General features: G+C 45.9%; 1 protein-coding gene across 9 annotated transcripts in view; it reads right to left on the bottom strand.

Moving 5' to 3' along the window:
* LOC110832591 (uncharacterized) overlaps positions 1 to 25,434 on the bottom strand; it is a 364,557-nt gene that overhangs the window by 95,948 nt on the left and 243,175 nt on the right. For 7 of the 9 annotated variants that reach the window (XM_087352088.1, XM_087352091.1, XM_087352089.1 and 4 more), the window contains one exon: positions 23,563 to 23,610. In XM_087352088.1, the coding sequence (XP_087208214.1) occupies positions 23,563 to 23,610 (48 nt within the window). Of the gene's footprint in view, positions 1 to 4,374; positions 4,582 to 23,562; positions 23,611 to 25,434 lie in introns of those variants that run through there. The other 2 variants (XM_087352092.1, XM_087352093.1) reach the window with 2 other exon arrangements.

Raw genomic sequence — 25,434 nt, 5'->3', positions numbered from 1 at the left:
GCATCCCAACAATTACTCCATTCACACACAGAAGAAGGCAATGGCAAACCACTTCTGGATCATCTGCCAAGAACGTATATGAACAGGTCCCAGTCCGAGAAAAGGATGGAAGGATCCTGTTCATATGGACCTGTCGTCAGACAGAACACTAAATAATAAAATATAATAGTCATGAAGACTTGACTCAATGTAAAATTCGATGTCTGAATGTGTCTATTATTATTACTTAGTACAAAACAAGTACAATTATAATTTAAACTTCTCCGTGTTCCGCGAAAGGCCCCTTCCGAAATGGGATTCATTTTATTACCAATAACTAGAAAGTGGCTCACATCTTTAAGTCCAATATTAGTGGCGTACTCGAATAAAATCCATAAGTTACTGTACAAATCAAAGTTTAGGCATATATTATTTCAGAATGGGCCTACGAACACTATAATCTCATAAATAAGTCACAGGATTAGAGCCTACTAGAACACGCGTAATTTTTGCATTACTAAGAGAAACGTCCGTCTCCCTCGCACGAACATCGCGCACCGTCGTCACGCCACGCCGGAACCTTCTGCCTCAGCCGAGGGGGTCCACAACCCTGGAACGCAATTTAGAAACAAATGCATTCTCAGTCTATGCTAATTAAATTTTCATTTCTAATCTTTCTCGCGCATCTATATAATTATTTGTTCTGCCACGTGAGGCAGGGACAGCTGAATATGCTAATTGATCAATTACTTTTAAAATAAGACCCAAGTTCCCCCGATGGTTAGCTCACAGAAACAGATTGCAACTGGAACGAAAGCGAAGATTAGAGGAATGGCTTTTATAAAATGCATTAAAACATAAACAAAGCAGAGAATCGGACAAGAAGCCACTCGTCCCATTCGCACATGAAACCGACTGCAAAACATAGCTTCGTATTAAGGCAGTTACAGGCTTCAATTTCGGCTCGGAAGCCGAATGACCGGTTTTACTCAGTTCCTCCAAGCTAATTATGGATTAGTAACTTAAATTAGACCACGGCCGGTTCCTCTCTAATTCACTGTTCATTGATCGTTCAGAACGAGCTTCAAGGCTACGAACATTTTAACCGCGAAAAAACGGTCCATCGGACGGGGCAGGAGGCTGAGCGAGTCCCGTCCGTGCCGGTAATCGAACTCCAGACAGAGGCAGGCTTCAGCAAGGAACAATTCCTTTCCAATTAGACAATTCAGCGAGGAAGGAATTAGTGCCGAATGCAGACTCCGAAAACAATTATTGTCAACGATACAGCTGTCATTATGACAGGTCGATGGCCGACATCGCATTACCACCACTCGCTCGTTCTTTTTTTCTTTTTCCCACCGGGGAGAACAAAATTCATTAACAGCGCATGAACCGGCGTTTTTTACTTCGAATGTAATGATAACTGAAATGAAAGTACGTATCACAACAAGGCAAAAAGAGAAGGAGCTTTAACAAGGGAAATAAGTGGGAAGATTCCTGTGGAAAGGGGAAAAAAAGCATTCGAAGAAACGAGAGGGGGGGGGGGTTTGTGCTTATGTACGAGTGAGTATAAGAAATAAGAATTTATGTGAAACGAGGCGGCTGCACGCATCGCGAGTTAACCAGCGCCGACGTGTCCTGATGACGACAGCGGCGACCCAGCGCTTCCGAGAACACAGAACAGAACAGACCGCCTCTCGGGCCTGCGTAGACAAATGCAGGCCGACTCATTGCATACAATTATACTGGACGGATTCTACCTTCGGCTTCAGATTTTTAATTTTAAGTCCGGCGTTCCGTGGCAATATTTGGAATCAAACTAGGAATCATTTTAATATGACCTTGCACGGCGACCATTTGGTGGGAGTAGGTCCACCCTGAACGAAGAGCAGTTTTCAGAAGGCGGAGATCGGGTGTTGAGAGGCCCAATTAACGGATGAGAGGAAAGACAAAGCTCAGGACGGACAGGAGGAGGCACTACACGAAACTGACGAAAGAGAGACGCGTTTTCGGCTACGAAGGTTCCCAGGCAGCGCCCACTCGTCCTTCTGGTAGAGGTGGGTCGAGAAGATAAGGCGTTCGGAAGTGGAGTGAGGGGGGAATCTGGGGAGGATCGCGCTGCATTCGGTCAGAATTTTAAATGTTCATATTAACCTCTGGAGGGGGGCGGCGGAATTTGAGGCTTAGTGCAAAATTTTTATCTTCGGGGGAGGGGCGGGGGGCATGAAGTGCAACGCGGAATTTGGGTACCAAGTCAGCATTTTCTCTAGCACAAACAAGAAAAACCTCGATCACAGGACCTTCCAGATGAGGATTTAAAGACATTGGTCCGGGATTTATGCGCGCCACGCCGAATATCGTTTAAATAATATTTAACGAGTAAGAGCTGAGGTTCCCGCAGCGGCGAATATGAAGATGGCCGTCTTCTGGCAATTTACCGACGTTTCGGAGGTACGAACTGCCTCCATCATCACCGTCGTGATGTTACAAGACTCTTAATTAAAGAAACGGAGTGTCTCAATGTCGACTGGATTCATGTAGCAAAGGATAGTGACCGGTAGCGGGATCTCGTTAACAAACAATTGAGCAATTACCATCTTTGTTCATGTAAGGCGGCCAGTTTCACGACCAGCTAAGCGCATTATCGGTTTCTTAAGGAGGACTTTGCTCCTGGGAGTTATTTCTGTTACTGGTAAAAGCCAAACGTAATGTCCCGCTGGATACCACTCCTGGGGACCTGGAAAAGACAAACCGGCTATCATGAAGAAATTTTCTCAGCCCTTTCAAGAAATCTTGTGCCTTAACATACGTCGCATGACAATCACAAATCATCACCTACAGTCAAGCGGTCATTCCATACAATGAAACCAACGCAGTCGACTGCGTCCCATTAAACATCGTTGAACAAACAAAAGACTGGCGTTAACCCTCTCATTCTCTTTTCGCTCATTTCATTTACGGGACGTTGAAGTTCGCGAAATTTGTACGAGTGTCGGCTGCATGAATAAATACACAAATATTACGAAATATTACAAAGCACCTCTGAACCTGTAGCAAGTGTTACCAACTGCGCACCTGAACTTTTAAAATACCGGGACAGAACGCCCCTGCGGCTCCGGGGATCATGACGTGTGTGCAGCCTAAACCTTGCTCTGCAGGGGCATATCTGCCCTTTGATGTACCTGAAGAACGCAATTAAGAACAATGCCAAGCTTGTAAACTCTTGAATTCTAGAAAAGTTCTTTATCTGTAATTCTCTGAGGCGGAGCGGTAAATATATGTACCATCTGCTTCAACTGTCAATAACACTCATTTGCCCAAAGAGTGCAGCACCTCCCGGTTGCATATTATTTTGAAAGCACTAATAAGACTTTTAGCCAATTGATGTTTGTAACGGAGTCGAAAAAAGTTTCCTTTGACGTAGGAAACAAATTATAACGCTTCATTTAAATGAGTTTCTCGCGTCAGAGGATTATAGCTTAGCAGTTAAACTCCTCGTACATGCCATAATTTAGGAACCAATGTAAAGGTATAATGCACTTTTTATTTGGATATACATTTTGGGCACACAATCATTCTGATCTGATGTGTAAATCAAGACTGCGAAATGAGAAACGTTCGCTTGAGACCATGCCATGTCGCGAGAAAATGAGATTACAAATCGCTGTGAGAAAGTTCAATCTTTACAACCTGCATCTGTTTAAATAAATCAACTTCGTTACTTCAAATGCAAAGCGTGAGAATTGAAAAGAAATTCTTGAACGATCTTATGACACTTACTTAAGTCTACGAGGCGATGTAATAAGATGTACAGACTGATAACTGCAGTCATATAATTAATTCCTTTACACAATTTCCTAAAGTGCGGATTGCGACTACATCAAATCTGCCTGAAACAATTGCTAGCAGGAAAACGCACAAGTTGACATATGCTCCGTCTTGGGGCGCCAGTTGCCACGGATTCCCTTCTCTTGTCCACCAAAACTGAAAAGCTCCCCTTTTTAGTTTCATGTTTTTGTAGACGATTTAGAGATTTTTCACATTTCCGTACGCTTAGTCGCTATTTATATATGTTCCAGAAGCTATCCAATGAATGAAGTACGCCTTTGATGCATTGTTCCGTGCGGCGTGTCCAAAAATATATTTGCAGAACACAGATATTAGACACAGAATCTGTGATCACTAGCGGTGGACTTCTCAGAGGATGAATCTTACGGTTCTTTAAACAAACCATTCAATTAATCGTAAACCAAAGATAAAACCGAAGTCATCGGAAGATGCACGAAGACGCAAGCATTAAAAAGCAAAGGAGGAACCGACGCCGACGCCTACGCCCACGCCCACGCAATTTAAAGGCGATGAAATAATCCTATCAGCAGTGTTAAAGTGTCTTACCATCTCTCATTCCGTGCGGCTGTGCAGTGGAGAGTCGGAGTCCGAACCACTTTTATTCACTACGTTCATTAACTGCGTCAATGAATGTGTTTCGATTGAAAGAGAATACGCCTTCTTCCATATAGACACCGCTTCACACAATAATTTAAAAGTTTGTGTCTTAAAATCACTAGAATCTTGAAAACGTGTAGCTCGCTTCACGTATACAGTGCGATCAACAACTTCCGCGGTCCTCGACTGTTCCGAAGCTCACACTAAGACTAAGCACTCGGTGTCCTGGGTTTGTGACTCCCGACGTCCACTCGTCGCTGGCTGTTCGTACCCCATTCAGTTACTTTATAGGCGCATTAACCACAGCCCTGTTTGACCTATCTTTGCCAGAGCTCAAGCAAAACACTGAACACCCTGAGGTATGTTGTTCTTTAAGAACCGATCCGTCTTCCCCGGTGCTTTAGATCTGACATGTTCCTTGTACGCCCACATTGGCGTCTTTAGTTTTAACCTTCAATGCGCCCATAATACTCTCAACTCGGCCATATGTACGCTGATTGTTATAAATACCGTCGTGCCACAATTACATCGTACGTCTCTACTGTGGTCCTTGAGTCTGGTGGTAAAAATCCCTTCCACTTTGCCCCGTGCGTCATTGCAAACCGAAAACTTCAGTTTGTAAATACCATTACATATTCTTTCTGATTTATACATATAATTGTTACGGTGCTATGCCATTACGTATAATTATTGTTTTTCACGTAACCAACGTTGTGTTAACTTGGTCTACACTGGGGTCACGCGAGGTCATGCAGGAACCTGCAAGTGCGACCGACCGGCCGCTTGCCCCACAGCCTCGCACATTGCGTTGGAATAATTACCGAATATTCTTGGTTGGTCGATTTACCACACTGTGAGTTCCACTGGATTCTTCTCAAAGACGAATACCGGCTCTCCATTTGAATTAGCTCAAGGCCAATTACACCAATCACAGACCTCCCTTTCATCGTTGCAAAAGCTTAACAGGTGGCAAAGCGTTGTTAAACAACCCGAGAAGGAATCAAACACACCCGGGGAGAGAGTAGTGACTTGGGAAAAGAGGCTTGGGATGTTCTAGTCTGAATTTAATTAGCAGCCTCTACCTTATTCCTCATCCCTCGTAACTTGTTATTATATTTCGCTTCAGGGACAGTTAAATTAAAAACCCATACTATTACTCTGATGTCGGCTCCTCAATTTCGTAAATAACCTTACAAAACGATTTCTTTGGAAATCGCCCCGCTATATTTTTATAGGAGCAAAGCGGCGATCTTTCCCTTCCTGTATAATTACTACTCAGCTGCTATGACCGATAATACACCCCATCAGCGGCCGGAGGGAGGGGGAGACTGCGTGCAGTTTATCCCACAGTCCTGTTTTCTCCCCCAATGACCTTCGAAGCTTCTGCCTCTCTCTCTCTCTCTTCGTTGAATCACAAAAGACCCGACCAGCCGACCATAAGGTCTCCCGTTGAGGACCTTCGACGCAGAGAACAGTCCGTCCAGGTCCAAGTTCTTGAGAGCTGCAAAGCTCAAGCAGGGGAGCAGTTTCCAGGAACACGAGGAACTGTTTGTCTATCTAACGACGCACGGGTTATACAGCGCACAACAGAATAAAGGTCGTCGCCTGTTTCTTTGAGATATTATTATATCGGGGGCTCCGCCGAGATTCGAATCGAAGTACCTCTGAAACACAATTTGCGTTCGCTACTGCTCATAATTGTGCACAGGAATATCAGTGGTGAGCTCTTAACCACGTACGAGACCGCCGTGGAAAGTTTCTACAAATGTGACATTATGAATTTCATAGATCTCCACCAGATAACTGCGCAGCCTCTCAGAAACGCAAGGCACAGTTCCCTATTATCATCTTTCTTCTTACCTTATGATATTTGTGTTTGCAGCCATCGTCATCAGCATAAGGAAATCGTGAAGCGTGATTCTGGCTCCTGGGTTGACGCGGCGCGTAGTCTGGTATGAGCTTACAAATGTTTCAGAGGTCCGTGATGCTTCTATTATCAGGACGATACGTCCTGATGACGGAGGCAGCAAGTACCTCCGAAACGTCGGTAAATTTCTACCAGACTACACGGCGCTAAACCCAGGAGCCAGCCATCTTCGAACTCATAGCCGTGAGAACCTCAAATCCTACTGCACGTGTTGTATTTGACACAAAACACTTCATGGCACCTGATGAACTTTCTCAGTTGATGTCCGCGGCGCGACCAGCGAAATGGCCACACCCAACGACGGGCCTCAGCAGCTGAAGGAGCGGGCGACCGGGAGGCTCGTTGCTGGTAACGACACGCGGCGGGAGACCACACGAACCGAGGCTTGTCGCTTCTCTCAGCCTCCTTGCGCATCGCTAATTATTAATAACAACGAAAAGTCGCGCTTCACAAATGCCCAGACATTCCTAGATATTTTTACTCACATCTCAGGCCTTCACGCTCAGTTACTGAATCTGCCGACACTAACAAACAAATAAAGAAACCACAGGCACGTTCTGGCCCACTGCTCACATCAAATCAAAAAATGTCCATAACGAAAGGTACAGATCTTAATGATGGTCTAACAAATTTTGTGTAAAACTGCGCATTCTTAAAAGATGGCGACTTTTAATTTTGTCGTCTTATATTTGGCAAATATGAATTAATGTCAGCCCCTCCCCAAAAAAATAACACTCCACTGTGCCACATTTTTTTTCGAAATCCGACGATCAACACGTGACATGAAGGGGCAGAGACACTTGACCGCCACATCACGCGTTAAATGAAGTGTCTCGCATTAGTGTTTAAGAGTCTTTGAGAAGCTGACAGTCAATAAATTGTCCGCCTTTTACGGAATCAGAATATGCATCAACGTGTTCACCACATCCTGAGCCGGCTGAATCCAGTCTAAAACTTCCAACCCTGTTCCCGTCGATATTTCCGCCTAGGTCTTCCGAGAATTCTCTTCCAAACCAAAATTTTGTAAGTATTTCTTATATCGCATGCCTCTCCAATCTCGTCCTCCTTAATGCAATCATACCAAATTCGTAGAAGTTCTCATTACGTAATTTTCTCCACCCTCCCCTCCGCTCCCCTCCCATCCTGCCAGGTCGTTAAAACGATGTGTCCTCGGCGCCGTGACCTCAGAGTGTCCGCCCACCAAAACAAGCAAAACGCCAGTCCGCGTTATCAGAAGACAAAGCATTTTGAAGGGCAGGCATTTATTAATATTTCAGGGATAATTTTGAGTGTATGCAAAGGCGTGAACTTGGGTTGTTATTGCATAACAAGAAAGTAGCATTTGCCATTACGTATCTGCATCGTGAGGTTTCCAACAGATGTCACTTCGACCTTGAAGCAGACTGCGAGATGGTTCAGTAATTTCTGCAAGGCGCACGATAGTTATTCAAATCACTGCGATAAATTAGGACTCAATACAATCGGAATGTTTAGTGTTTGTTCCACTGCGCATGTCAGAGCCCACCAAGACGAATGCCTTACCTTGACACTACCACCAAGGTAAGAGAAATTAACCGACTGCCTTCCAAGCACTGGGCACAGACCGACCATTCGCTAGGCCCTAATTTTCCCGTAACATTAAAATGGGAGCTACCACGAGGCGAGTGTGGTTTACTGCGATGCTGAGACCTCTGGTACGTTCAACAACAGGCAGACCGGTTTCATACAAAGGCAATATGGAAGAATTTTTATCGTCGGTTCTCGTTAGATAACTTATATCAAAATGAGTGTCGCAATTTATAATTTCAGTTTCAATCAGAGGCCAGCAAGCGGGAAGGACTGCGGCCTACCATCAACTGTGCCGCGCAGTGAAATAAGGAACTGAGGAAGAACCACGCTTTGCTGTTTTACGAACGAACCAAAGTGTTGTTACTATCCGCTTAAGAAATTCCTGTTACCTAGCTGCGATCCTAACTTATAAGGGACGATGTAAGTTTCTGTTATCTGACGAATATATCAGGATTCAGTCGGGAGATGCCTGCCAACCCTGACGGCAGCCCTTACTTTGACGACTGCAAATTGAAACAGGATCCAGACAGGGGAACACGCGGTTCGTTCAGTTAGGCTCCAGATCTGTGTAAGGCACTAGGCTTATTTAATAACACTTTCTCACCTATAAATATTTGTATAGAATGGAGCTCGTGCGGTCGCCGTCTGCTTTAAGGCATTAATGCAGAAGTGCCTCAGGAAAACTAAGAAAATCTTAAGTAACTCGAACCAGAGAGGAAGAAAATGATTATTACGACATTCGGTGGCCCTAGTAGAGAAACAAATCACGGATGAGCAAATTATGAAGTTATTTTGATGGCAGGCAGACGCATGGAACCGTTGACAGGCAAAGAACGCAAATGTACAGGCCGAGGAAGAACACGGAAGTGCGTGCGTGCGTGCGTTCGTAACAGAACTGAAGTTATGAATAACAAACACTGCCACGTACTCTAATAATAAGGTTCACAAATCGGTTTTCCCGCGGTTTGTCTAATGCGTGTCGCATTTACGTCACTTGGATATCGAGCCATCGCCATTGTTCGACCGCGTCTCTCGCGCAGAATAATAATTGGACAGGCAAGGAGCGGGCAGTCTCCTTGACGTGGCCTCAACATCTGTGCGACGCCTCGACGCACATTCAGGCCTGGAACGTGCGGGAGAGAACGAATTTCGGTTCCAGAAAGTTGTCCAGACTGACTCCAGACAGGACGGAACAGGTGGCGCCGTCACAGTTTCGTTCCTCAGGTTGTCATTTTGTGGCACTGTGTTAATAAGAGGCGCATCTGGAAGACCACGCTTTGCTCCCGCCATGCGACAGAGCATTGGAGCGTCTTCCGATGTCGTCGGAATGGCCTGCGTCCCGGGAGGTTCTGTTCCTGTCAGAAGGAGACGAAGGGAAGCCAAATCACGTGTCATTTTAAGAACACTGCCTCCGTGCGACGGTAGCCTGACATCAGACAAGCGCCACTCTGTTCCCTGCTATTTATAGTGTACCTTATGAATCAAGTATTAGGGCTTACGAGGATGAAGCTCCACGCTTGCTTAACTTCGATGCCGGAGAGAATCCATCCGCCAGCTTCGCATTCCGGTCGCTTTAACACCGGAGATAAAGACTGGTTGGAGGCTGGATAAGCCACACGCGCGCGGTCCCGAAATGACAGCCAACAGAAAAGCGAATGAGAATCTTCCACGGCGTAACTGGTCTAAAAGAGGTCGAGCCGGCTGCATACGCTGTAGGATTCCCGATCGCGCGTCGCATTCTTTGCAAGGCAGTGAGCTCTATTCACTTGTTTCGAGCAAGGACACACAATTATAGCGGCTTCGGTTGCCAGCCATAGGGTACTTAATTGTGAGACAGCCTGTAGTCAGTGGTTTAGGCTGCTAGTCATGGGGTAATGAGGGCTGCTAATGACACATTTCTGTTCTATACCACGAGATTGAAGTTATTAAAATTATTATACGTGTTCCGTCTCCTCTCTGCCTTTTTTCTGTTTTGTTTCCTCTCTCCCTTCTCAACTCCACTTTTCTTTGTTTTAACAAACACGAACTTGTTTACGACCTCCGTCCACGAAGAGCGTCTTGTTTACGCAACGTCCGCATTCAAATGTTCCTCGCGCCGTCAGACCGCACAGCGGCTTCGTTCAGTCCAGTCGAGTTCTTACTAACAACGATGAACTCAATATGCAGTGCCGAAAGGCATCGTGATTGGTCAATAACATGTCGACAGATGTCTGGAAGGAAGCGGTCCAGTTGTAAGATACTAGATCGGCACTGAGGAAAACTTCAGAAAACCTGCGTTAGGATAGCCGGGCTCTCGACCGAGATCTGAAGCCAGAACCACCTCAATACGAATCAGGAATGCTAACCACACGGCCATGACGTTCGGCGAAACTATGAAAACAGCTGTCGCGAAACCAAAATTATATTCACGCTGAAATTTAGGTAATGCAAGGCACGGAAAAAGGAAATATTATCTGAGTGCGAAACACGTCACAAAGACGTAGGGAAGAGTGGATGTAAAGCTCCATACATTCTTCGCCCGAACGTCAGACGGCGAAGTTCGAGCCCCTGCGCGCATGTGGCTGTGTCATCAGGGGACGGGGTGCAGACCTGGACTCTGTTCCCGACGGGTTCGCCAGGACATCAACGTCTGTCCACCGGGTGTCCGGGTAATGGAACTGGACATAAAGGCGCGCACTTCGCCTAGTCCAGAGGCGCTATATCGCCTCGCGCCAAAAAAGTCTTTTCCCTCGCCACGAAAAACCAAATCAGCACACAGAGACCTTTTCGTTTCTATACAGATACGAACTCAGGCGACAGCTGAATGTCCGCTTCACGGCTGCGGCGACTAGAACAGTCACAGCAATCCGCGTAGGAAACTCAAACACGACAGCATCAACGCTGCTGAACGCTGTTAAATGACAAAACCTACACCAACCTGAAAAGGTAACTCGTTCAAGTGCTACTCTAGGAATTTGCAGCCAGAAGCTTCGTTAGACCGATTACATGAGCGCGCCATCGGCCATTGTCCTGAGCAAAATAGATCAAGTCCACACTCCTAGACGCCAGTCCTTCAAGATCCGTTTTAATATTATCTTTCAGCCTACACCTACGTCTTTCAAACTGTGTAGTTCTCACCCCTGCCACTGATGCTGCATGCCCCCCCCCCCAACTTCATCATCCTTGAAGGAACCGCCGAATAACATTTGGTGAAGAGCTGTTCCTCATTCTGCAGTCTTATCTTTTCCCCTTTTAGCTCTTTGATACTGGTATTCATTTGCAGCAATTTCTCTCCTGCAGATGAGAATTCAGCTTGCCTGTCTCGTACTGGGAATCCAACCCATTTACTGTCAGTCGCCTTCCTTCTGAGAACTGAGGATATGAACCCTGAATAGCGAACATCTGAAGTCCTGTTTATCTGTCGTTACTCTAAGGACACGATTCGCCGCCTCGTGTCCTCACACTCGCTTCAACAAATGCTACACGCTTGCCAACAACGCATTGTTAATGCCCAGGAAGTACGATGCGCGGTAAGGAACACGCTGTACCCCGCACTGTGCTCGGAGTACTGATTCAAAACGCGGACGCACGCATTCGTCTGCCATGGCAGCAAAACAGCACTGATCGGTCCACTCGGATAACTGCGAGTTCCGTGGCTCAAAGAAGAGTTTTCTTTGGACGATGTCAACTGTCCAGATAACACACGACGTCTCGGAGACTGGGTGTCTTTGACGCGAACTATCCAATGCGGCACGTTATAAGGAACGATGGTCGATAATTACTAATGACGAATTCTTTGCTTGTAGTGCACGAAATGTAAATCGCAGACGTCTTTAAGTAAACTCAACCCAGAGGCTTAAAGTATCACAATGATTAATGCGGAGCTCGTTAGAAGTACTTAATAGCATCAGCACTAGGGTATCTCTTCTATGTCCCTTTTCCAGAGTAATCAGTTAGTTATGTGGCGATTAGGAAGACATTTCTTTAAATAAATCAACGTAGTGCAGACTCCATCTTCAAGGCGTGATGAGATCAAGAAATGAGTGAGACACTAAGGCGGTAGGTACAACGCAAGGATGCGGACAGGACGACGGGCGAGGCGTGCAGCGAAGAAAGGCGACCCTGGACAGAGACACGACTTTCCCTGTGCTTAATTCAGCATCGCCGTAACGACGTATGTGTGAGTGGAAGTGTCACGTACAAACCTCGAAAATGAATGGTGGTGAGTGGTCGGCTTCAAGATCCGGGCGCTTTCACCCTGGAGAAAGAAACAGCAGTACCCATTGGACAAGGGACTTCAAGGTTCTTTCTTCATGACGTAGAGAGGAATCCCTGCCGGGAGTCGAAACGTGTCACTTTCAGAACGGTGAAGGTATTTTACGCAGGCAGCAAGCTGCTAATCCAAGACGACGGAGGTTAGCTGTCGTCATTAAGCGTGATTCCGAAAATCGGGAAGGCGCCTGGACAAAGAACGCCAAACGGCGCACAGCTGCACGGCCGCGTGTTAGCCACTCTGACAACGCCAAATTAAAATCGCATCAGCAGCCGAGAGGGTCAATTCCACGCTTTGGTAAAGAGTCTACATGAATTTTTACCTGCCGCCAGGGTGTTCGCCGACTGCTACGCCGACAGTGCGGCGTCTTCCGATCCGCAGCCAGAAGAGACGCGAGGCTTCAAGACAACGGACGCCGTAGAGTGTGTTCGAAAGCTTCCCATGAAATGTACGCATTCTATCCTCCGCCTCTAGGAACTAAATACGTCAATCAAGATCCGAAAACCAAGTCTTCTGGCCTGAAAGTCAAGAAAATGTCTCCGCTGAGGTTAACCTGAGTTTCGCGTTTCATTAGATCCGCACAAACAGACGTGACATGTGTAAAGTGTAGATGGCGTACCTTTACCATAGAGGAATGGCTGCCATTAAACCCACGAGGAAGAAAATAACCAAAATATTGTTTCTGCACAATGCAACACGCCACGCCCACACGGAGCTGTCAAAAATGTGACCAGCAATAATTCAAGTGTGCCAGCCATTGAACCTAGGCGTTATAAACGACGCAAAGCCGAAGAAATGTCGAAATCCAGTCATGCAGTCGCTACGGAATCAGCATTAGCTGCCATTGCACTTGAACTCCAGTCATCACCTGGAGAACAGCTTCTGCTAAGCAAAGTTCACTGGAGGGGATAGAATTCAAAAGAACTTGAAGAACATCTCAATCAGCGCAAGTCCGAAAACGTCAGTTAAGGTGGAAGATCGTCTAAAGTCTACGATAATGTAGGAAATTGTGCCGCCGCGTGAGGTAATTGAAAACTGAGAGCAAAATTCAGGAAAAATGTTCCAAGAGCCGCAGATGAGATGCACGATGTTCCAAAACATAAAGGATGAATATGACAGACAGTCTTCTGGTTTGTAGCGCCGTGTGGTCCGTCAGGAGTTTACCGACGTTTCGACCACACGGCGTTTCTACCCAGAAGTCTGACGTCTTCTTTCTCGCCGTCGCAAGAATCTGACATCCTAGAACACAAAGAATCTCCGGGCGCAATCTGAACCAGTTGGCACGATCTGCTGGGTGGCAGCCTGCCTCTACGTCCTCATTTATTATTTCGCCACCGATAGAAGAATGAAACTGGAAGTGCGTAGATGCGTAAAGCTCATGCCAGTGTTTGGCGAAATTAACAAATTCGTATGCATTCGGCCCCAGGAAACTACCAACTTCAAAGCGTTTTCCCCAATCATCCATTGCTCGCGGGAGAAACACGCGTTGCAGGCCGGAAAACGAGCATCTAGCTCTGGCTGCGTATGAGTGGCACCACTCCAAGGAAAACCCCGTAACGTTAGATGATAATTTGCTGAAACGTCACATTTAACTTAAAGACGAGGTTAATATACTTTGTAATACAACGCTGTAACCTTGTGCTAACAGCTTCGTTTGCAAAAGGACGAGATATCTGTCACTTGTCTTCCAATTATCAAGCGCCCACAAGAATCCAAGACGAGTTCTCTTAATTACATTAAAACCCCTGCCGGAACAAATTCTACCAATTAGTACAAAATGTCGCTATATTTATGACAAGAGGCAAAAAGGTTTATGGTTTCTGAAACAACATATGTAAGTATTTCGCTGTAAGATAACAAAATGAAATACGGCTTGTTTATGCCATCAATTTACCAAAATGGTGTGAATCAGTCATGCTACTGTCATAACAGTATGAGAATGTTCAGTGGAGTAAAACAAATTTCGTACAGCAAGTATTTTCGTACATTTGACCAGCAGAAGGCTTGCAATATCGTTATGATTTAAACTTTAAAACGGTCCTGTCTTCTGAGCTGTGACGCCGTGTAGTCTGGTAGAAATTTACCAACGTTTCGGAGGTCCTTGCTGCCTCCATCATCAACCGTCACCAGGCGTCACAGACGGACAAAAGAACGAGGAACGACGCACAACCAACGCCGAGACGCAGTCCTGGCGACTCAGTGAGGCAAACCAACATCAGGTAACACGACCATGCGGTCAGCATGTCAAAGTTGAGAGTGAGAAGTGCTCCTCGCGGGTAAGTACTGGATTCTACCCGATCTCAGAGACAGGCCCGGTGTCCTAATACACAAACCTAAAAGCGATGATGCACCTACAGATGAGGATTCGCGGTTTCATAGGAAAATTTTGAGTTCGAACAGGCCACGGGGCCTCATCCGGAAAAAGGAAAAGAGAGCAAGAGGCCTAAACAGAATTTTACTAAACTCCGGTGTGCCGGAGCTGGAAAAGGCATGGGGACTGAGCTATCTGGAGATCCTGCATAAGACAGAGCTTCGTTTTACTGTTCTCCCGATAAGAGGTCACTTATTCTTGGCGATGCTGTTGTCGGTTGTGGGACCCAGAAGAACCTCGCCTTCTTCTCCGACGTGAGAATCTCAAGTCCCTGATACTTTATTCTAATTGCACAAAGTGTGCGCATGTTGACCTAAAATGTGGGTTCAATTAAATGATCGATTTCGGGTTCGACTTGAGGGTTGCTGCGCCGGGTAGGCCGGCAGAAGTTTACCGACGCTTAACTCACCGCCCTGATGATGGAAGCAGCAAGCTCCTCTGAAACGTCCGTAAAATTCTATCAGACTTCAACAGCGGACGCAGGCGCCAAACTGAAAATGAAAAATGATCCTTCGTCCTGGAGGTCCTTGTTGCAGGCAAGCAACGTCCTTCCCGCATTCTGATCCCTCTACCTGCTCAGCGCTCTCTGGCCAGGCCAGCGGTGCCACTGTGTCCGGCCCGCCCCGCCCCACCTACTCAGCCCGCCTGGTGGGCCCCACACACAGGTGGGTGCAGGCCCAAAGGACCTCCCCACTTAAACTCTGGATTACTGCCACTCTGACCTGGACTGGAACGAAGGTTTTATGGACGACTGTTGACGTCATGTACAGCAATTACTTTATTACGAATTAACTACTACAGTACTGACTTCAAGGAGCAAAGTCATCACAAAACGCTGATAGTTGCTCAGCATGTCAAAAGAATTCCCCGCCTTTCACAGTACTGTGTTCACAAGAGCCTTCGAGCCCTGCTCTCAACGGGTCAGGTAAGTCCACAGCCACACGTTTTATACGTGCGAGATAACGCAGAACGTTCGAAGGGCGTCTCACTCGCGAATTACAAATTACTAAAGTTCTTTCGCAACGCCTGGATTAAGCCGTGTGTCAGGTTCGGCGCCAGATATTTGTTTTTAAGTAAAATTCTGCCATTCCGTCAGCTCGTATGTGACTAGCTTCTCTGCAAGTGACTATCAAACGTACAACCTCTGAACCGAAAATTATCAGAAACACAACAAAATATACCTAGTGGACGGACAGACAAATGAATGGAGCTAAGAAAAACAACTCAGACTGGACAATTTAAACAAATTTAGACATAAAAGCAACCGAATTCAAAGTGTTGACAGAATGAAAAGTGAGGGATTTACGAACGATTAAATATTACAAATCAGACGGATTAAGGAACGATGTCAATCTTTGAGGTGATTTGAGGACGACTGAGGGCGGAACAAGCGGCCTGACAATTTTTCATATGCGTGACGACGATTCTGATGACAATGGTGATTATGTGATGATTATGAAGATTAAAATTCGGAACAGACGGTAATTGACTTGGTCTGGTGAAGACCATTCACGGACCCGAACCAGAGGGAAATGGAAAACATTCAAGATATTAACGTCACTAAACATATAAAAAGTAAGGTTACTTAAAAATGTTGAGATCAATTCCAGGCCAGAATTGCCTTACTCTGGTTCCAAAAGAACATTCGGTCCTAAGCGCATTTACACATAATGATCTTCGACGTGTCCTGAAGAAATGTGGAATACAAATGCAGAAGTAGGACTGGACACGAGAGGCTGAGGATCCTCTTCCACGAAGTCTCCCCCCCTCCACCCAACTTGTCTCTGTACTTCCCGAGACACAAATTATAAGTGAGCCTACTAAATGACACGCCGTGCACTTTTTCTGTGAAGTTCACGGTGTCCCATTGCAAGTGACGAAAATTGTCTACTGAAATTTTGTTTTCCTTGGTGGGGGGGGGGGGGCAATGCACGTCTTAATTTCATTCTTTAAAGAACGCGTGACGAGAAAAACTGTGCTTGAAGCAATTTACGTAAATTTTCTGAAGCTAGAACCAGGATTTGCACACGTATCAAAGGCGGTCTGAACACAAGACGAAAGGATTACTGAGAAAAAATATTTCAGGTAGAATTTCATATTACAGAGCAAGAACGTGGTTGTAATTCTTCGTTACTGCCAACAGGGGGAATAATGTGGGAGACACGCGCATATAAGAGATGACAATATTAAAATGGACCTCAAACAAAATAGTGTGTGAATGCACGAATTGCATTCCCCTAGTCTGAAATACGGCCCAGCTGTGGGAGCCTCTGGGGATTGTAAAATACGAGAATTTCTCGACCCGACGAGAAAGGACCCCGCCTGTTCCAAGGTGCGAGCAGTGAGTTATTATGATACTGCGCTGTCTTAATATTAGTTGAAAAGATGCACACCATCACCAGATTCCTACAAACGCCTGCAGTAGGCCTGGGCCCTATTCTTGTCCTTGTAAAGGACCCTTTATAAGTCACGACCAGTTTCGCGTAGAGCAAGGAATGATTTTTATTGCTAGGAGACATGAATAGAGAACAGAAGATATCTGTCTTCTGGGTTGTAGCGCCGTGTCACTGCCTTGATGATGGAGGCAGCACGGACCTCTGAAACGTGGGTAACCTTCTGCCAGAGTACACGGCGTTACAATCCAGAAGACGACCGTCTTTGGAGTCACCGCCGTGAAAACCTCAAATAAACTACAAAATTTTACATGACGGGCGATGCGTTATTCTGTCGAGAACAGTGAGATGCAACGACTCAAACAGACATTAGGTAAGTAAGATGGAGCAAAAGTGCGAAGTTGGTGAAACCAAGGGGAAAAAATGTTAAATGATTGCACGTATCCACAGACGGGAACACAAATTCCGAATAATTCATGCGTTTTGTTCACACAGTGGTGCGCGACTCTTTCTCGGGATCCGAGACACGTCCGTCCTGTTATGATGGCGGGCGATGCACAATGCGTTTCGAATTCCGTTCGCGTTCACGAACACGCACTAATGCAGGAAGCAGTTCCTCAGTACGACGGCATTAACGAGAGCTACAAGAGTGCAGCTACGTGCACTGTAATTAAGGCGACTTGCATGCTGACTGACGCACAGAACAATTCCTTCGGCGTATTTCATCTGGAAGCTGAACCGGTTCGAAAAAATCCATATCGAGAAGCGGGATGGATGTGATTCCTAATGGCGGCTCAGCCGCGCCATTTTAAGCACCACAGATGCGGAATGACAGAATGGCAAAAATGCTGAGATATGCTGGACACGTGCAGTGATCACAAACGCTGAAAATGGGGCGTGTTCTGTTGTGGATATGACAGGCCGCAACTGCACGCCATGCGATGGTCGCATCTCACAGATTCGCTACGCACCGACCGGAGCCGCTGGGATGCTGTTTCCGGCAGCGGAAGACACCCTTGTCCTCACCCGAACAACCAGGTAATGCGGTCAGGCAGAGCGGTCGGAACGGGATGCTGACCACACGCCTTTCTGACGAGATTAGGGCAGCTTTACAGTTCTCGCGTGAAACCACGGGCTCCTGATATAAGACGTCATACGACCTGTTACGTTACTTAGTAAGCTCGTCTATCGCTAGAGACAGACAAACGTGCGAATGGATATTTGCTGTAGGCCCTGAGGAAGGTTTTCCACATCCGAACTGCAGATTTCACTGACAACATTCTCGCCCTTAGACTTAATATACCGTCAGCTTGTGTTGCGATCGTGTTACAACTAACCACGTTAAATCAGACATGAATGCATGCATGACCCCTCCAAGTCGCCCTAGACACGAATTTCACAAGATAAGAAACCTTGCACTGTAACCAGAAGGCAGTACAAAGAAGAAGTTGCTCCTCCCGTATTGAGAAATATCACGTTGTTAGGGTGGCAATATGATGCCCACTCTGAGTCAAACTACGCCTACGATGCTCTCATTCCTCTGGCGCTAGAAACGTTCGTCGGATTTTCGTTCCTTTCCTTTCGCCTTCAGAGTTTCACGTTTTCATAAAACTGAACCGAATTTCCAAAGGCTCGCGATCGTTAATTCCGAAAGTGAGGCACGTAACGATTTTGCTCTCTGCTGCAAACTGAAAGCGTTCTCCGTGAAAGAGGCAACTGTTTGCTCCGGAGCCGGGAAGAATCGGAAATTTGCACAAACAACTGAGGCACAGAAGGTGCCTTACATTTAAAATGTTTCACAATTTTTGAGCAAATGTGATCAATACGGACATATCTTAATACAACAAATCAGGTAACTTCCCGTTCAAATGTCAACGGAAATCACACTACCACACGAACAGAAAATAAAAAAAGACAGACGCAAAGTTGTTGAGCACAGGGCGAGGCTGAGTCCCCACAAATTTCCCTTCAAACAGAAACCGTTCGGAGACGTGCAGGGAAGCCGAGCGCGTTGAAAGCTGCTCCTCACTTCGGTTCAGGGACTCACTTCACATTACACGAGAGTCAGGAGGCTGGCCATATTCTATAGTAAAAACTATAATCAACAAGTAGGCAGGCGGTCAAGAGTCAAGGTCACCCAACAGTAATACAGGGGGAACTCCCACCCCATGTGCTGGTTTCTGAGAGTAAGAGTGGTACATGGCCCTACCGAGTCTCGGACGGAGAATTAATTGCCCAATACAATGGGATGCAGCTGAGTTGAGTTTCGAGGTTACAGCTAGAACATCACGAGGTCGAAAAAACAGCTAGCTTCTTGTGGGAATAATTTTCCCTCCCTCACAAGTGTCTTACAAGGAGATCGTGAAAAAGTACACACTCCGTAACCATGAGAACAATTTAGATTATTTTGCTTTAACGGACCAACAGATCCGCTGCCGGAAATATGAACACACTTGGCACCGTCATCGGGTAACCCGCAATTATGCACGAACCAAGTACGGTACACCGCCCATTAAGAGGAAATGTCACGGACATGCCCTATTTGTAAGATCGTGGCCCTTTAGAACAAGCGTTACTTTCGTGAGGAAATACTGTAGACTTACGGTGAGCATGTGTCCACGGCCTTTCGGTCAATTTAAGAAACATTCGCGTAAATGTTGCACCTTAAAAGCTCATCACAGACTGTACTCCTTAATTTCTCACAGTCATTAATACCAACAAAGTTTTAGGGTCAACGAAATGGACAGTTGAAAAATACGAAGCTTTGTTGACGTAACTTCTCTGTAGAATGTACCACAACGACACGGCTGTGGTGCAAAGATTATATTTGACTTTCAGTTTGACAGCGATAACTAACGAACCGCTAGGCCCACGGTTATGAAAACAGAATTTACTCTGACGATAATCACGGAAAAACCCACAAACTGTTTATTAAACACCGATCTATGATCATAAATCAGCAAGTAACCGTGTTTAAGAAAAATATCAAGTCGCGTACAAAATAATGATTTAACTTCCATCATATTTTCACAACTCAACTGTCTTCTAAGTGAAATTCCTTATGAACTTCATTGTCGGGATAATCAGACAACCAGTAAGCACAGGGAAAGGGTCCACGTGATGGCATTCGCCACAACGCAACTTTGGGTTAACACGGACAAAATGTTAGGCCTTAAGAAACTTTCAGAGGGGTGCAGACACGTGGGAGGCCGGCCGGCCAATCAGACGACGGATGAGAAGTCGGAAGAAGCTGTGGTCTGATCCACGAAGGGCATGTAATGACTTACAAGGAACATTCGTGTACTATTCGTTGATGAAGGTGTCGTGGGCGTATTAACAAGCTCTCATCAGTAATTGCGCAGTGCTCTTAATGAACTAATGGCTACGAGCAAGTATCTTGTGAAACTTTAAATTGAAACCGACTAATGAGACATAAGACCGATTCAAAATAGCCTCCAAAAAAACAGAGCACTCGAAAGAAGCTTCTGACATTTCGAAATTACTTACTGCCTTTATAATCGGGGTTTAAATAAAGATTGCATCGCGTGAAGATTGTCGTTATAAGTGCGACATTTCGTCAGCCGAAAAGATTATGTAAATACAAACACACAGACGCGATAAAAAAACTGTTGGGCTGAGAGCATAAGAATCTGTCGAAAATTTATCGGTACCTGGCGACTTTTTTTTAACTTTCCAGTAGTGGACTCAGCCTCAGGAGCTAGTGCCTGATTCCATTAACCCCTCGCACATTGAGTAGCTGAGGAAAACAATGTTCCGCCCGTTCAAAATGCGGTGGGAATCCGCGAGCATGCAACCTACCTCGTCTTCTACGACTTTAATTTTAGGTTGGTACCTTCTCAAATTTATTTACGTCTCTGCACGGGTCACTAATATTTTTTTTATTGCCTGAAAATAATTAATTAATTTTGTCTTTCAGATATTCCCCGTGTCAAAGTTCACTACTCTTAACTCTATTTACATCGGTTTGAACAAAAATGTTACGTGATGAGTTCCTCGGCTAGGCACTCACATTCAGAACAATGACATAACCAAAAATCGAGTTCCATTACGCTTTAAAATACGGCCTCATCATTACAGTAAGTTCTTCATTTGATGCACTAAATTAACTACAAAGACCCGTAGCAGCACGCAAAGTTCATAAACAATAATCTGCTCTCGTCATCACGGCCCGAGGTCAGCGTTAATTTGCAGTCACCTTCATGGTGAAACGGCCTTGAAAAGTTTTAAATGGACTTCGTTCTAACTATAATCAAGCCGAGTACTGAGTGCATGCCCTGCTCCTATTAGGTAGACACACTTACACGCACCTAAGTCAATGGCCAAACGTCGTTAGGACACCTCAAGATAATAACCACGTGTAAGATCTATGCGAGGATAATATTAAAATGGATGTTGAAGAAATGGGAGCCAGGTTAGGGACTGAACAAAATATCCTGCGGGAACATGGAAATAGTCCAACAGGCTCTCCACAAACTCAGGGGATATCTGGGCGACTTCGTAATTGGCAGTGAAGTTAAACACAAATTCCCTACATGACAAAGAATTCACTTAGGTCACACATGCACTAAACGTTCTGGGTTCCTATCGTTTTAGAAGCTTCCTATTAAAAAAACCACCAGCATCCCTCCAACCTGCAGGGGGTGGAAATAAGAGGCTAGCTAGGATCATTTTAGGGAGGGTCTCTCCCCGAGTTATTTTTATGACTTAAATCACATCCTTCATTCACAAGGGTGCGTGGGTTTTTCCACGGTTTCACTGAGCTTAAAGAAATGCGAACAGAAAGAGTGCCGTAAAGCCTTTTTAAAGAAATCTTTCTTAGGGATGATTTTAGCGGGGATATAAAACACGGGTTATCTTTTTATTTGGGGATGTTATTGGAAAGCGTCTCTCTCTCTCATTATTGGTGGTGTCACTGCCCCCCGCTCTTGGAAGAAGTGGATGGCACCGGGAGCCAGCCAACAACACTTGTTGCTCTGGCCTCTTCGACGGAGCCTTCGCTTAAACCGAATGCAATGAAACAATTATTTGGCATCACACAGTGACCGGTTGCCCGCAGCGAACAGTCGCTAAACGTCGTTCTGAGCTACCAAGAGGAAGGAAAGAACGAGAGGATCCGCTTCAGTGCAGGTCAGAAGCAATGACCTTGGTTCCACTTACTCCCACCCCACTTCACCCCCCCCTCCTCACCAAACCAACCAAACCCGAAAAAAGTCTTTAAAACAGCTGTTTTTTAAATGCAAAATTACGAACTTAACATGAATGCAATAATTTTGAGTTTTGTAATCCCAAGACGTTCTCAATTTCAGGGAGGACGAACCCTTCGCCTTGGAGCTGTGTGGAACTATAAGAATCATTAGCATTTCTCAGGTCAAATTTTAAATTAAATTTAGTTCTAATCTATAAAAAAATCGTGAAAGGGTGAGAAGAGGGTTTCTCCCTCGACACAGGGCAGGGCATCGCCACGATCCGCCCTCGAGTAAGGTCAGTTCAGGCTGAAGGGCTGCGTCTCTTGCACATCGAACGTCGTGTAACTGAGAAGTTAAAATAATCGGAATACGATTCAACTCACCTCCACTTCGGAATTAAAAAGATCACGTGCCTTTAACAAACAGAATTGCATAAAATTTGGTTGCGGAGAATAAGTACGAGCAAACACGTTCTTCTCTGTTCTCGTTTGCATTTTCGGTGCCTTCTTAAACCCCCCACAAACAACTTCCTTCTTTCCTTCTACCTTCTCCTCCTGTTTTGTCTCTTTTATTCATTCCGTCCCTCCTTTTGCCTCTGAGCAGTTGGATTCAGCCGGCTTGTTTTCTCGAGAAAATTACCCTGAAACTCTTTCCGGCACATGTTAACTGATGGCACGAATGTCGTGTGTGGGATCAGCTGACATCCTTTTCTGCGCACGCGTGCGTGGAGGAACGAGTCCTGCCGTCATCCAGAGCGCACAACTGGCAGTCCCAAGCCACGAGCAGCGCCGATGCTGCCCCCTGGATAACAAACAATTACGTAAACCGCGTTTGAAGGAGAACGAAGTCGTACTGAATGACTTGTTGAAAATTAAGGTTAATTTATGATGGAGTATAAGTTTCGAACGCAGTTGGCAAATGACGATTGCTTCGTACTGGTGAAAGCGTTGTAAAGATATCTACCAATTTCCAGGTGCTGATGACATGCCCGAACACACTATCACACCGCGTGCGCTGGACGCACCTTGCTTTTTCGTAAGAAAATCCAGAGGTTAAATCTCAGTCTCTCAGCCTGTGACAGACGAGCGCAGTTCCCCTCCCACTTCTGTTGCCAGGTCGTCTGAGGCGCTACTCAGTCCTCTGTGTAACAGCTTTCTATTTAGGTTTCAGCATAAAAATTGTGCAATATTTCTTATCTCCGACTCGCGTTTCTCGTTGCACTGCGCAGGATTCTGTAATAATCACGCTGAAGCGTCCCTCTGAAGTAAGAGGCGAAACAGTCGATAAAAGGACAGACAAGAACAATGAAGGCCCGAACTCAACACACAAACGCGGTTGCGAACAACGCTTTTACTAGAACAAATGTTCGCCCCCAAATTCCAAAATGCGCCACTCTGCTTAAGGGCGTGTGCACTTACCGTGTCCTTTGCAGTACTGCTGTTCGCGCATGGCAGGGACGCAGGAATCTGAAAGAAATTAAAAACTGATCAAATACAAATTACCATTATTATTATTATTATTATTACCATATAATTGATAATTTCAACTGCAATGAAACTTTGCATGTACGATATTCAGATACGGGGCGGCGTACAAGGGTAAAGTTGTCCCTGGCGTTTAATTACGCACCACGCCGCGTAAAAATACGTAGGTACAGCTCCACGCATTATGAACCCCGGTGAAAGATTCCCGAACCCTGCGTGGGCGTTCTGCCGAGGACAAAAGTCCCGTCCTGCCCGGGTGTAACACCGGTCGTCCGGCCCGGACCATAAGCACTTCCGACCGAGTAAAACCTTCTCACGCCTCAGAACGCCGCTTGAACAGAGCCTGCGAGACACGTCAAGGCGCCCGGGGTCTCTTCGTCTCGACGCCGCGCAGTCTTCGTAACCAACATTTCTGAGAAAGCATCGCCTTCCTCTTCAGGGTGTACACGCCTGTAACCTACAATGCTGCGTGACGTCATAACCCAGAACACAATCCACGTTATTTTACAGCTTGGCAATTAAAAGTGCCGTGAAGAAACTTTTGAGGTCGCACCTGACATTTAACAAAGTGAGAATCTATAGTTGTGGAAATCATGTGCAAAAATGCACGCAAAAATGCACCATTAAGTTGTGTAGCCATTAATGTGCTGGAGCTGCCAACCTCCACACACACACACACACACCGACGGACTGAGCTAAAACAAAAGTCGGCGGAAGTCTGTCGCACAACTTACAACGAGCGAAGCTTCGGCCATCTTCGAACAAACAGCCGACGAACAACACCGAACTGTTTCAAACAACTAACACGAACCGGCAGTAACCGAAAGCCCGAAGCTTTTACTGAAACAACTTCATTCCAGGCGAATGAATCACTCGAGCTACTCGCATGGAGCAGGGTTCCTCCAGAGACGTGTGTCCGCTCACCCACCCCAGAAATTCGTCGCTTCTTACGGAAAACAGCTTTCACTGCACTTCGTCCACAGCCGGTTCTATCCCATCCTAAAGCTGAAGCTCTATTTTAAGATGCATCTTGCAATGAAAAAATAGTCCTCGCACTGGAGCCAGAATTGCCTTGTAAAACAGAAGACAAACGCAGAGCACGTGTGTTTCTAATTACGCGTTTGCAGCTGCGAGTTCCTATACGAGGCGGTCGGTGGGGCGATCGCAATCACAGTTTGAACACGACGCGAGCATGTCTCAGTTTTATGACGCAGAATTATATAGCGTTCAAGACTCGCATAGCTCGAGAGCAGAAAAAGCTTCTTTTATTACGAGAGATCATTGTTCGGGTCCACTTCGCTGCCCGCGCGCTCTGAACTCACACCAACGACTCGCTCTCTCTTCTGAACATATAACATGGAAGGCGAAGGTTTGGATTGGATTCTACTGGCATAGAATGGGATTCGACAATGCGATATTGGGTACGGGTCGGCCTATCCCCTGGCACAGATGAATTCAATCTGCACCCTCCAGCCCTACTCTCCCAAGATCCATTTTAATATTATCCTACCACAGAAGCCTTTCTCTTCTAAGCGGCCTCTTCCCTCAGTCCTTCACATCATAATTTTATCAAAATATTTTACTCACTACACGTGTCCCCTATGACTGGTACTTGCCTTGCCCATCTCATCCACCCTGATGTGACCATCCTAATAAGTTACGGAGCTCTTAATTATGCAGTTTTACCCCCACCCCACCCCCGTGTGCCAATGGACACGTCTTAATAAGCACAGAAAGACCATTGAGCCAAGTGAACATTGCAAATGTGACGGGCTTGTGTTCGGGATTTATCTGCTAAAACAGATT

Source organism: Zootermopsis nevadensis, unplaced genomic scaffold (assembly GCF_977971745.1).
Source record: "Zootermopsis nevadensis isolate Lab colony 2312 unplaced genomic scaffold, Znev_1.0 Znev_ptg000020l, whole genome shotgun sequence".
NCBI lineage: Eukaryota > Metazoa > Arthropoda > Insecta > Blattodea > Termopsidae > Zootermopsis > Zootermopsis nevadensis.
Note: the sequence above shows the minus strand (reverse complement) of the source record. Positions and strands in the feature narration are given on the sequence as shown.